Source organism: Platalea leucorodia (assembly GCF_965183815.1).
Source record: "Platalea leucorodia genome assembly, chromosome: 2".
NCBI classification, from domain to species: domain Eukaryota; kingdom Metazoa; phylum Chordata; class Aves; order Pelecaniformes; family Threskiornithidae; genus Platalea; species Platalea leucorodia.
In genome coordinates, this window is record NC_138824.1 from 21,300,117 (window position 1) to 21,311,896 (window position 11,780).

The window sequence follows — 11,780 nt, forward strand, 5'->3', positions numbered from 1 at the left end:
ATTACTGGGTAGTCCTAAAGATGAAATGGGACTGCACATGCAGAATACAAACCAGATACTTTCTACTTTCATCTTCTGTTAAAAATCATAGTCTGGGTGGGATGAATGCATTCTATAGTTGGATTTGAACAAGAGAATATCGTAAAATATTGTGTTCTTGCTCCCAAAACGTGTCTGGAAAAGAATTTGGTTAAAAGTACAAGTTAGAAGTGGAATAGGGAAATAGATTTTCTGCTGTACCTAGTAATCTCACATGTTCTGACACAAACTTTGTGTGATACTGATTTAACACATGAAAACACCTGAGAAAGAAATTGCATTTTCTGCAAAATAGATATTAGGCACTCTCAACTGTCAGAGATGCAAAGTGAGCTTCTAGAAGCAAAAGTCAGAAGGGTAATTGCTGACAACACCACAGTCATATTAACAGCAATATATACTTTGTGCCACCAGATCATGCTAAGTATTTCCGATTTCTAGAGGAGAGACATACTGTCTTTTCAACATTGATAACCAGTTATGTCATGTTGCGGGGGGGACAATATGTAGTTCAGCAGTGACACAGATTTTATCCCTCTTCCTCTGATTTTTTGCTCACTCTCAGGCTTTTTTTCAGGTTATTTCAGGGTACCAGTGATTTGAGGCTTTATTCTCATGTAGTAGTATTTTTAAACAGCTAGACAGTTCTCAAAGGTGAAAGTTTTGTGCATGAAACAATGTTACTTTTGTGCCCATATATCAGTTCAATTTAGATGACGATGGTAGTACCAAGAATTAACATCTCGTAATTACTAAAAGAAAAACATGTTGCAGAGGTTGACTATGCCTTACAGACACAGTGGTATGTATCCAGTACTGTGGAGTTCATATATATTTTAAATTCACATACACAGTGTAATTGTTCTACCATTTTAAACATAAAAGGCTGTCAGCAGTTGGAGTTTGTGAAAATAGGCAGTGGAATAGAAATGGTCTTGGAAACGAATAAATCAAATTCCAAAGATTTTAATTTATAAGCACATTTCTCAGGATTTCCAAACAATGGATAAATACTTGAATAGTCATTTTCTCCCCTAGGGCTTTTTGGTACATTTATTAAAAAAATAACAAAACCAGCAAAATAAGGCAAAAAAGTTGTAGGGCACTAACTTGGAAACTAAAGGCTTTAAAGTCAGCACTTGGAGTACATTTGAAAAATGTGGTTTGACATGATGAACTTTTAAGTGTAGGCCATGCACGCAAATGGCTGACCCTTTACAGATCTTGGGAGACTCTCTCTCTCCAGTGTTTACCACAGTCTCCAACAGTAATGTTTAATAAAGTTTCTTACCTCCTACTTGAAAGATCAGGAGACGACTCAAAAATATATTCAGGACAACTTACTTTCCATTGATGTTAATACTCAGTAGTATATATTATGCATGTATTTTATATATATGTATATAAAATACATGTGGTATCTGAATTATATATACACACATTGTGTTTATACATAATACATTCTTTTGCTTGTTGGGGACTAGGTAGAGGTATTGCCTTTTTACTTTTAAATGAACATAAACACATTTTAAACTTTTTTCAAAATGAAGGAGTTTCAAGATAAGTCACATTGCCTTGCATTTTCCATGGATCAAGAGCACACATACAGATAGCCACTGCAATTCAGCTGACAGGCAGTAACTTGTTAAATTATTATAACTTGAGGGTATGTCTGAGCCCTTAATTCTTGTCAAATTAAGGTTGATACCACTGACTTGGGCCAATCAGCATAAAGGTAGTGGGCAAACACTTCTTATAATAGGCATATGCTCCTTTCCCCTCTCTTGACCAGAAATACCCATATTCTAGGAATTAACAATACTTTAATTTACTTTTGTATCTTGTTTTAAATGATGATTGTAAAAGATGTCACTCTGTCCAATGTTACCATGTTATTGCTATCTAAGTGGAGTTTTGATTAGCTTTGTTTTATTGAGTAAACCCTCTTTGGGTTAGCATTGACTTGACATGGTAAGAAAGAAAACCCAAACATAATATTCCACATTTTATCCCCCTCAACTTTGGTAATTATATTATTATTATTATATTATTATTTATTATATCCATGGAAGAAACTTAGTGTTGCAAGTTCTGTTTTCCCATGGTTAATCTACCACAGAAAGCCTTCTTTTAGGCATTCTGTTTCCAGTAGTGACTGTAATTAATGATGGTTCTGAAAAAAAAAAAAAAAATCTGAGAAAAAAAGCATGAAATAAGTGATAAAGAACGTCTTTTTACATTTTGTCCTGTCTCTGGTTGTTTGGTATAATAGGCCGAAAATTCAACTATTCTGTTCATTGGCAGAAGTTATAGTGATACAACTAGAATTCATATGTTCTGTATTAGCTAAGTTACTGCTATTTAACCTTCTGGGATTGACAGAAACTTTGCTTGCTTTTAAGAACCACACCTTTGCATATACTGACATTATGATGTACTATTGGTTTTTTAAGGGAAGAATGTGTATTTAGGCTTACTGCTCAAAATTATGCAGGAGACAGCTTGGTATTTTGGGTAATTCTTCTTTAGCACTAGCACGTTTCCAGAATATGTTGGAACTAAGACTTAGAAAAGGAAATCTATTTCTTAAATAAAATACATTTTTTGTTTTATTTTTGCGATGCATAATATGCACATGCTTTCCAGAATCATAAAACAGTGTGCACCTCCTCCCTCCTTTCTTAATGTACCATGTCCAGTTCACAAAGTGTTTAATTACATATTTATATTTAATCATGTAAGCGTTTAATAGATGTAAGTGCAAGTTTAAAGTTTAAAATGCATCTCCTTGCTTTACTGAAATGGGACTATTAAGTCTGTGAGCCTGAAAAGAAAGAGAGAGTTTATGAAAATGCATACATATTTGAGTAACACTGAAAGCAGAGTTCAGCAATGCCCAACGGGCCACTTCTACAATAGCAATCCACTTCTGAAATGTTGGTCTCTGCAGGGAAGATCACTATCATTATAATTAGAGCTACACTACAATGGACTGCTCATAGTAGCTATTCCAAAAAGTTCTTTGAAGGTGAAGATGAGTGGTAGGGATTCTCAGGAATAGAAAATTGCTTTCTCAAGAAAAAAAGATCAGCCAAATAAAATAAATCTTAAATAACTAGATGGCTAAAATAAATTGAAACTTTTGCCATCTCTATTTAAAATAAAATCACTGTATTTCCAGTTTGGATATTGATGATGGGCACTAAAGAAATATATATAATTTATAATTTCCCAGAATATGTAATATGTAATTATACTTGCAAATAGATATATTTTGTGAGCAAATGAAGAGAAACAAAAATATAGCAGCTCCACCTCCAATGCTCTTGTTGTATTTTTGCTTTCAAAATTAGCAATTCTATTTTTTACTAATTATGAAGGCCTAATTTCTAAGAACTGTTTAGTGCTTTTAGGTAGGTACATTGATACAAGTAGGTATATTGATATGAAAAATATTTGAAGAAATTCTGATCTGGTTTTTATTGTCTTGTTTTTAAATACTTGTCCAGGCTGTCTTTAACCTTCTAAGGACTAGATCAGGCAGTTGACTAAAATTGAAAACCTGATATCAAAGCACAGTCCTTGATTTTCACACCAAAGGCAGTACACATTGCTGTATAGACAGCTTTTTTTTATATATATAGTTTTACTGCTTCTCACAGAATTATATTCTGGAACTTTACATACCATGCAGAAATTTTTGCAGTCTGTTAAAACTATAAACTTAAAATTACAGCTGCAAGAATCCTAGAAACTGAGTGAAAAGTTTTCTCTGTGGAAGATTGCAATGCTCCTGCCAAGAGCATTCAAGTTATGACAAAAAGATTATGATACTGGTAGTTTTTGAAAAAGAGGTCATAGAACTTAACTCTGTGAGTAACAGGAATTCTAGAAGAACATAAAGCGAAGGACAGGTAATAATTATTTAAGAGGAAATGTATTGGAATTCCATTCTGTTATCTGGAACACAAATAATAGATGATAGACCATCTGCTATGATTATGAAAATGATAACATTTCAGTACAAGGACAGAGCTTCAGTATGTATTTCTAGTTCATGTAGGAGACTTCAGCCTCTTTATTGACTTGAGTTTTGAGATCTGCGCTGTCTTAATAACTCAGAATCACAGAATGGTTGAGGTGGGAAGGGACCTATGGAGGTCATCTGGTTCAACCCCTCTGCTCAAGCAGGGTCACCTAGAGCTGGTTGCCCAGGACCATGTCCAGATGGCTTCTAAGCATCTCCAAGGAGGGAGACTCCACAACCACTCTGGTCAATCTGTTCCAGTGCTCAGTCACCCTCACAGTTAAAAAAGCGTTTCCTGATGTTCAGAGGGAACCTCCTGTGTTTCAGTTTGTGCCTATTGCCTCTGGTCCACTGAAAAGAGCCTGGCTCTGTCCTCTTTGCACCCTTCCTTCAAGGATTTATACACAGTGATGAGATTCCCCTCAGAGGGGAAGCCTCTGAGCTCAGAGCCTCTGAGGCTCATCACAGAGATGAGCCTTCTCTTCTCCAGGCTGAGCAGTCCCAGCTCTCTCAGCCTTTCATCATAGGAGAGAGGCTCAAGTTCCTCAATCATTTTTGAAGCCCTTCGTTGGACTCTCTCCAGTAGGTCCACTCTGTCCAATTTGGCAAGTTAAAAGGATATAAAAAAGATCTGCTATAAATTTGCTCTTTACACTTTTGAAGTGACAGTGGAACATAATAGTACAAATCAAAGATAAATAGAAATATTTGAGCAGATGTAAATGCATTAAGACTTGTTTCTCTTCATGTTGAAATCAGGAAATTAACAACTAAACGTTCTTTCTTCTGGATAATAGCTGTGATCTGACCTCTCTGCTTTTTTATATTCTCCCACTTACCAGCAACTACATGATACTATAATCCACAGAAACTCTTTTTATTTAATATGTTGGGTCTTTTTTTTAATTTTGGATTCTTTATTTCATAGAAGTTAATATTTTTGTAGGTGTTAAGTGGTCTGAAGACTTAGGATTGGATAGAATGAAGTTGGTTTTCAAAATCCCTAGCTTTTTGGCAATCTGGCCATTATAACAAAGTGTATGGTATGGTAAACACTTTGGTGCCACGTTTGATGTGTGTAGAGGAAATACCATAATTATGTCAGAGAATTATTCCTGAGTAATACAATTCCATTGATTGCACTAACTAACCTAGTAAGTAAGTTCTCTCCTGCTATTATTATGTTGCAGTTAAGATATCAAACAATTTTATGTATGTACAATTTGATTAGTGATTTTAATATACTCTGGCAGACATTTATCTCCCAATTTAAACTTATGACTGCATGGACCATTTCTTAGGAAATTATAGTCTTTAGGTTTTAACCAAAGATTTCTGGGGTAAATAGGCACATGTAACTTATTTTTATAAGTTAATAAAATATGGCTTGTGATTTTTAAAAATTTGCTGTCAGAGAAATATTCGATGTTTTGTTCCTTTTTCTCATAAAATATTATTGAATTGATGTGGACTTCAAAGTAGGTTGAAACAGATGAGCTATCAAAATTCATAAGTTGTTAAAAAAGAATTTAATTTTAAAAGACCATTTGTAATTTAAGATAGTTTCAATAGTTGTAGTTAAAGTTTTGATACTTTTAAAATTTTTTTCACTTTCCACCTAAAAGTAACAATGTTTGTCAAAGCTAGAAACATTGCTTAAGTCTTTACTAATACGGATATAAAGTCAATCTGATGAATTTTTACTAGAGGTGTTATCTGTACTAAAAAACTATCACTGAATAAAAAAAATTAGCACAGTTGACATCCTAGGTTTGAGCCTAGAAATGACCATGGTGTCATGACATACACAACCAAGCAAAATGATACCTTTGACAGCCTTTGAACTTCTGTGGGTGTCTCAGTTCTCAGAAAGTTTCCTTATTAAGGGAAGTTCATGTATTTGTGACTCCCTCTAGTGGACAGCTTTCTCAACCATACACTAGGATATGTTCTCCATATTAAAATCATCTGACATTAAAATTTGAGAGGTCTTTGTTTTCATGGTGAAGATCTGATTCCATTCTCATGGATAGTCAGAACGTGTTTGTGTGCATCTCCACTCATAATCACTCACTTTGCATATATTTTTTTAAAGATTTTTTTCGTAATGTGGTTGCTGATAATCGTATCTATTTATATGTGCAACTAATTTTTATACATTAGCAGATGGAACATCCTTTTTTTTTTCTCTGCTACAAACCTCTTCTTTTCCCAGGCTTTAATTTATGTTACTATATTCCTGAAATGTTTACAGTTCGCCTTAATTATTATTTAATTATATTTCAGGTACCACCAAAGTAAATCTTGTGAAGATCCCTTCAACTGCTTCCAGTCCTCGAGACACTGCTCTAGCAGCTGTTATATGCAGTGCACTTGCGACAGTGCTCTTAGCACTTCTTATTCTTTGTGTTATCTATTGTAAGAGGCAGTTTATGGAGAAGAAACCAAGCTGTGAGTTTCCAGTTATTACTGTTTCTTTGTAATGTTTATATACCGGTATTAGTTTGGCAGATCCCTCTGTAGGTAAATAAATGAAATGTCTACAGCATTCAAGCAAGTTTAGCATTGAGATGAACAAGCTAACAGAAGCCCAAGACTCCATACAAGTTTGCCAGCCTAGTGTGGATGTTGCAGCTTCTACTGAGAAAATGCTGTGCAGATGTCCAGAAATAGTCCAATTGCATTAATTCTGTGCCATACTCTGTTAGATGCTGCACAGATATATTTGGACCATTCGGGATCCAAGCTGGGACATCATTATAGAGTTGCAATGCCAATGTGAAAATACCAGCTTGGAGGATCTGTATGTCACATGCTATTGTGAAACACAGATTAGCTCATCAAGGTAATGAATGTGGCCAGTGTAGATAGCACATTTGTCATTAGCAATTTTGGTTTTATGGGCATATTCAAGATGAATTAAATGCCTAAGCCAGTTAGAGTTGTAAATTTAAAAAAAAAATCCATAACAGCTCATCAATGTAATTCAGTTTGTTTATAATAAACATTTTTCTGCCCCTTAATTTAAATTAAGAAAGAAAAAAGTTAAAAGCACTCTAGTTCCCATTCATCATTTTAAAAAACTATTATTAAAATATGTTTATAGCATCTAATGAACCTCGGATGTCAAACAAGAATAATATCTAGGAAGAAGTGATGTTATCACTGCTTACAGCACAAACAAAAATAAAAAGACTGAGAGAGGAATTGTAAGAATTGTTCCTAACCTAGAAGATGCTTTACAATGTAAGTTTTGAGAAATTCAGACATAGTGAATTCAAACTTCAGTTAGTGAAGTTTAGTAACTCATTTGTCTTGGCCTACAATTATACAGATTAAAGCAAGTCTGCTGTTCATATAAAGCTCTTTAAGATAACATAAACAAAATCCCAATGGCTGAAAGGTGAATGTGGAAGATTTCAGATGGGAATCACTGAGAATCGTTAAACACTGAGAAAATGTAACAGTGAATAATATACACTCTCAAATCATCAAAATAAGAGCAGATGTCTTCCTAGAAGAGGCTGTAGTTGAACCAGCTGTTCTAGGGTTTGTTGCAAAATCTGTGGTTTGTGTTATATGAAACCACATGATCATTGTGGATCTTTCAGTTGGAAAATGTATGGAAATACTGTATAGTATGACATTTAAGCATTCTATGAAGACAGGAGGCTCTGAACAGGAAAAAGGGTATCATTTACTAATATATATTTTTGCTCATTTTGTCCAAAGGGTCTCTGAGGTCACAAGACATTCACTACAATGGCTCTGAATTGTCATGTTTTGATAGACCACGGCTAAGTGAATATGACCACAGAACATGTTGCCAGTGCCAGAGAAGCACATCACAGACATGTGGTATGTTAGGCCTACTAAAAGGTGACTTCATGGCATGATGAATATTTATCTAACATTTATCTAACACTTGAGTTGTGACATTTAACTTAAACTACAGAGCTAACATTGTCAAACTACCCTTTGTCCTAGGCTAATTTCTCAATAAGCAGATAGAATTTCTAAGTAGCTATTTGGTTATGATTTTTTTTCCTAATTTCATTCCAATGACCCTTCACTTAAAAAAAAAAAAAAAAGCTTTAAATGTCTATCTCATTTCTTTCTGATAAAAATAGCACTGCATCTGGCTTTGAGACTTAAATTAGTGTGAAGGATTTACCAGACAGTATCTAAGAATGTGATATGAATGCTAAAGGACATTAACAACCTGAACAATTCAAATCATTGAGATTTTATGAAGTCATATCAGAACAGATGCATTTATGACGTTAACAAATACATGATTTAACACAAGAGCACAAGCTTAAATATCATCCTAATACGTTAACTCAGAATGTGGTACTTCTTCTCACGCGTATCTAATTGAAAAGCAAATTAATTTAAAAAGTAGACACTGGCATCTATGTTACTCCTGGAGGAAGGGCTTGTAAGTAATTCGATTTTAAAGTAATATATTAAATAACCTATTTTTTGGAATAAGAAGTCTCTTTCCTCAATCCATATATTATAATGTAACTGGCAAACTAATACTCAAGTTTGAAAGAGTACAGAGGCTAAGTTTATACAGAGCTTTAACATTTTTAACATTATTAAATTAATTTTCATTCCTTAGGACCAGTTCACTTGATTCCATCACTGTGCTGTGATGAAACCTGTAGCATGGAGCACAGCAGTCACAGTTGTGCTTTCCACTCACAGACTACACTTAATGAAAGGTAACTTAGTTTTATAAATGTCTATTAAACATGAAGTATTTTTTATGCAGTCAAATTAATATTTATACAGATACAGTAGCTGTTTGGAGTGGAATGAGAGATTTTGATGAACTGTAGTCATATCCTCCCATTTTATGCAAAAACAGGTTTATGGTGAAAAATTGATTTTAAGTATCACTTGGTAAATGCTGACTTGATATATCCATTTCTCTGAAGAAGAAGTAACTTACTTCTCTCACAAGCAAATAGTCTTCCTCTTACTCTGTGGTTCCTTAGAGGCTTTGGTGACCCCCTCTTCTGCTATGGGTTAGCAAGGTGCTGCATAAACCTGTGAATCTGGGGGAATTAAAGTACAATTTAGAAGTGTCACAAAGATTTTCTTTTTTTAGAAACTCTTGATGACTGTGAGATTTGAAATATCTAGTATTTCTGAATTTCTACCAGATTGTAACCATTATTTTCTCCTGATCAGCTGAATATAAACACAGTGGTAGAGTAGTTATTTCTACAGCAGTGCCATGAGCTAAATATATAAAGTTTATGGTGTCATTCAGAGTTTCCTGGTTACAGATTTTAACACAGGATGTATTTATTTCTTTTAGCTAGAATTGTTTGCCATATAAGGTTTAAATTGGTCTCCAGCTGTTTTGTTCTTATGGCCAAATGTAACTAAAAATGTAGGGGCAGCTTCTTCATAGGTATTGTTTATGCAAGGTGACTTAGTGACCTAAGTACAAGATGCAAAATACCTAAGTTTTCTGTAACAACTAGTTTAAATACCAGCAAGCTTGAGTCATCCTTTTATACCACCAAGGCTGACAAATTGAGAGTTGTGTACTTTGTGAGGGATCTTTTGGTTAAGGCTTTAAAAATAAATGTTATATCCATGCTATGTGGACATCAAAGGTCCCGTGGTTCCTTCCAGTAGAAATGGAGTTTGCTCCAATTTCCTTTGCCAAAATAATGTATTTCCTTCAATTGTGGTGCAATGTCCTGACTTTTGGCCTCATCTATGAAAATGCTTTGTCTGTATATCAAAGCTGTTAAAGCATCATGTTTTGGAAATGAGTAAGGCTACTTAAAATCTGTTATAGGCAACGTTAATGTGGGATGAGTCTTGTCACACAAATTATTACTGTATATCAGACTTAATGTAGCCTTTACAGTTCTATAAATCTGCAGACAGTTTTTGGAAATTAAACATATTAGTATATCTTTTTGGTTTTGTTAATACTTATTGTGATATACTATAGTAAAAGACATTACTGGGCTTTCACCAGAGATAGGCATGTTTAGTGCACTCAGACACACCAGTCTCATCATGCACTTTAAATACACTTGAGATGATAGATCATATTGAGTTTCTACTTCCACTTTCTTCCATTTTCCGTTTAATAAAAATGAACCTTGTGAGAATTAAAAATCCTCACCCTTCTTTAATATTATATCCTTTCCACATGAAAGAGAATAGGAGAAAAACTTTTCTTACATTTTGAAACATTTTGAAGGCTAGACAGAACAAACTGAGAAAGCTAAAGTGAATGCATGTTCAATATGAAATCACCCAGATAGAAGGAGTTTCAATCAGTCTTGTTGCCTATTCCCTTCTCTGAGTCTGAACCCGCTTTAATTCTTTTACATCCATTAGATATTTGACTAGCCTGTTTTGTTTTTTTTTTCAAAAAAGTGTTGGAGATTCCACAGTCTTCCCAAACATCTTTCTTGCTGCAATTCAAGCCTGCTATATCTAGTCTCAACACCCCCTGCCCCCCTGTGCATTGAGAACAAATAAATTCCTTCCTCTTTGCAACCGTCTTTGTATCTGAACACTGCTATAGTACTTTTTATCATATTTCTGTTCTTTAGACTATAAACAACCCCAACTGTAGTTCCAGAACCCTGAATTCACAGTATGAAGGTCTCTAGGCATCGTCTTTACTTTTAGTAGTGTTCTCCAGAGCTTTCTTCATTTCCAGACGAGGAACAAACTGTATTCCTTTTCAGAAGAATTTGTTTGCACAGGATGCCTCTAGCGTGTTAACTTAATATAACCCTGTTAAACCTTCTTGAAATACCTATAATTACTAATGACAATAATTACAATATTGATAATATTTTCTGGAATGCTTTTGAAACCATGTGTCTTTTATCCTTTTGCAGGGCTTCTGATTCTGTTGGAGAAATGATTCCTACCTTCCTTGGTTCTCTTTCACACTCCACCTGTGGAGACATTTCAGATGCTTGGCCTCTTATGCAAAACTCAGCTTGTTGTGACAGCATTTCTTTCTGTGAATCATATTCAGAACTGGCTGGAGGATCTGCAAAATCCTGCAGCGCTGAGACTGAAAATGCAACCACTGTTGACTTGGATAATAACCAGGAACTAAGTGAAGTACTTATTTCAGCTAAATCTCTTGATGGAAACGTTGCAAAGTCATTTGAAATCTCCAAACATAGAACATGCATAGATGTTTCATCACTTCAGAACTCAGCCGCTGCTGAAACCCAGCCAAAGACAAAGCGTAATGGAACAGCAAATGACTCTACAGACTGATAAAGAGGTAAAAAACATAACTACAAAGGAGTGAGAATGAGTACTCAAGGCACATAGAGCTAGATAAAAATAGAATTGTAAAAAGTTGTAGGGTTATGTTTCTCCATAGGTTACACCTAGCTATTGCTGAAATAAATTACAACTGTACAAGAGATCCAACAGTTTCACATTTTTAAATAATTGACTGAATTTGAAAGGTGTAATTACTCAAACTATAATGTTGAGGTAATATGAACCAGAATACAGAGGGAAGTCTGTACACCAGTCAGCTTTTATCAGGTTTTTTTTTTTCATTACATTTCAGGGGAAAAACATCAGTTTAATAGCCTTATGACCAAACTACTATATGGGGCTAGTGCTTGTTTATGAGGGAAGAACTGAGGACTTGTCTTTGCTCGTTGTAAACAGAGCATAAAATACATGCAAGTGT

At 34.5% G+C, this 11,780-nt stretch overlaps 1 protein-coding gene across 1 annotated transcript in view; it reads left to right on the plus strand.

Annotated features, from left to right (window-relative positions):
- Positions 1-11,350, plus strand: part of TNFRSF19 (TNF receptor superfamily member 19) — a gene marked incomplete at both ends in the record, with an annotated part of 49,375 nt that extends 38,025 nt beyond the window's left edge. Inside the window, 4 exons of the mRNA XM_082303976.1 lie at positions 6,353-6,517; positions 7,799-7,924; positions 8,694-8,796; positions 10,957-11,350. Of these exons, the coding sequence (XP_082160102.1) occupies positions 6,353-6,517; positions 7,799-7,924; positions 8,694-8,796; positions 10,957-11,350 (788 nt within the window). The remainder of the gene's footprint in view (positions 1-6,352; positions 6,518-7,798; positions 7,925-8,693; positions 8,797-10,956) is intronic.
- Positions 11,351-11,780: the final 430 nt, after the last annotated feature.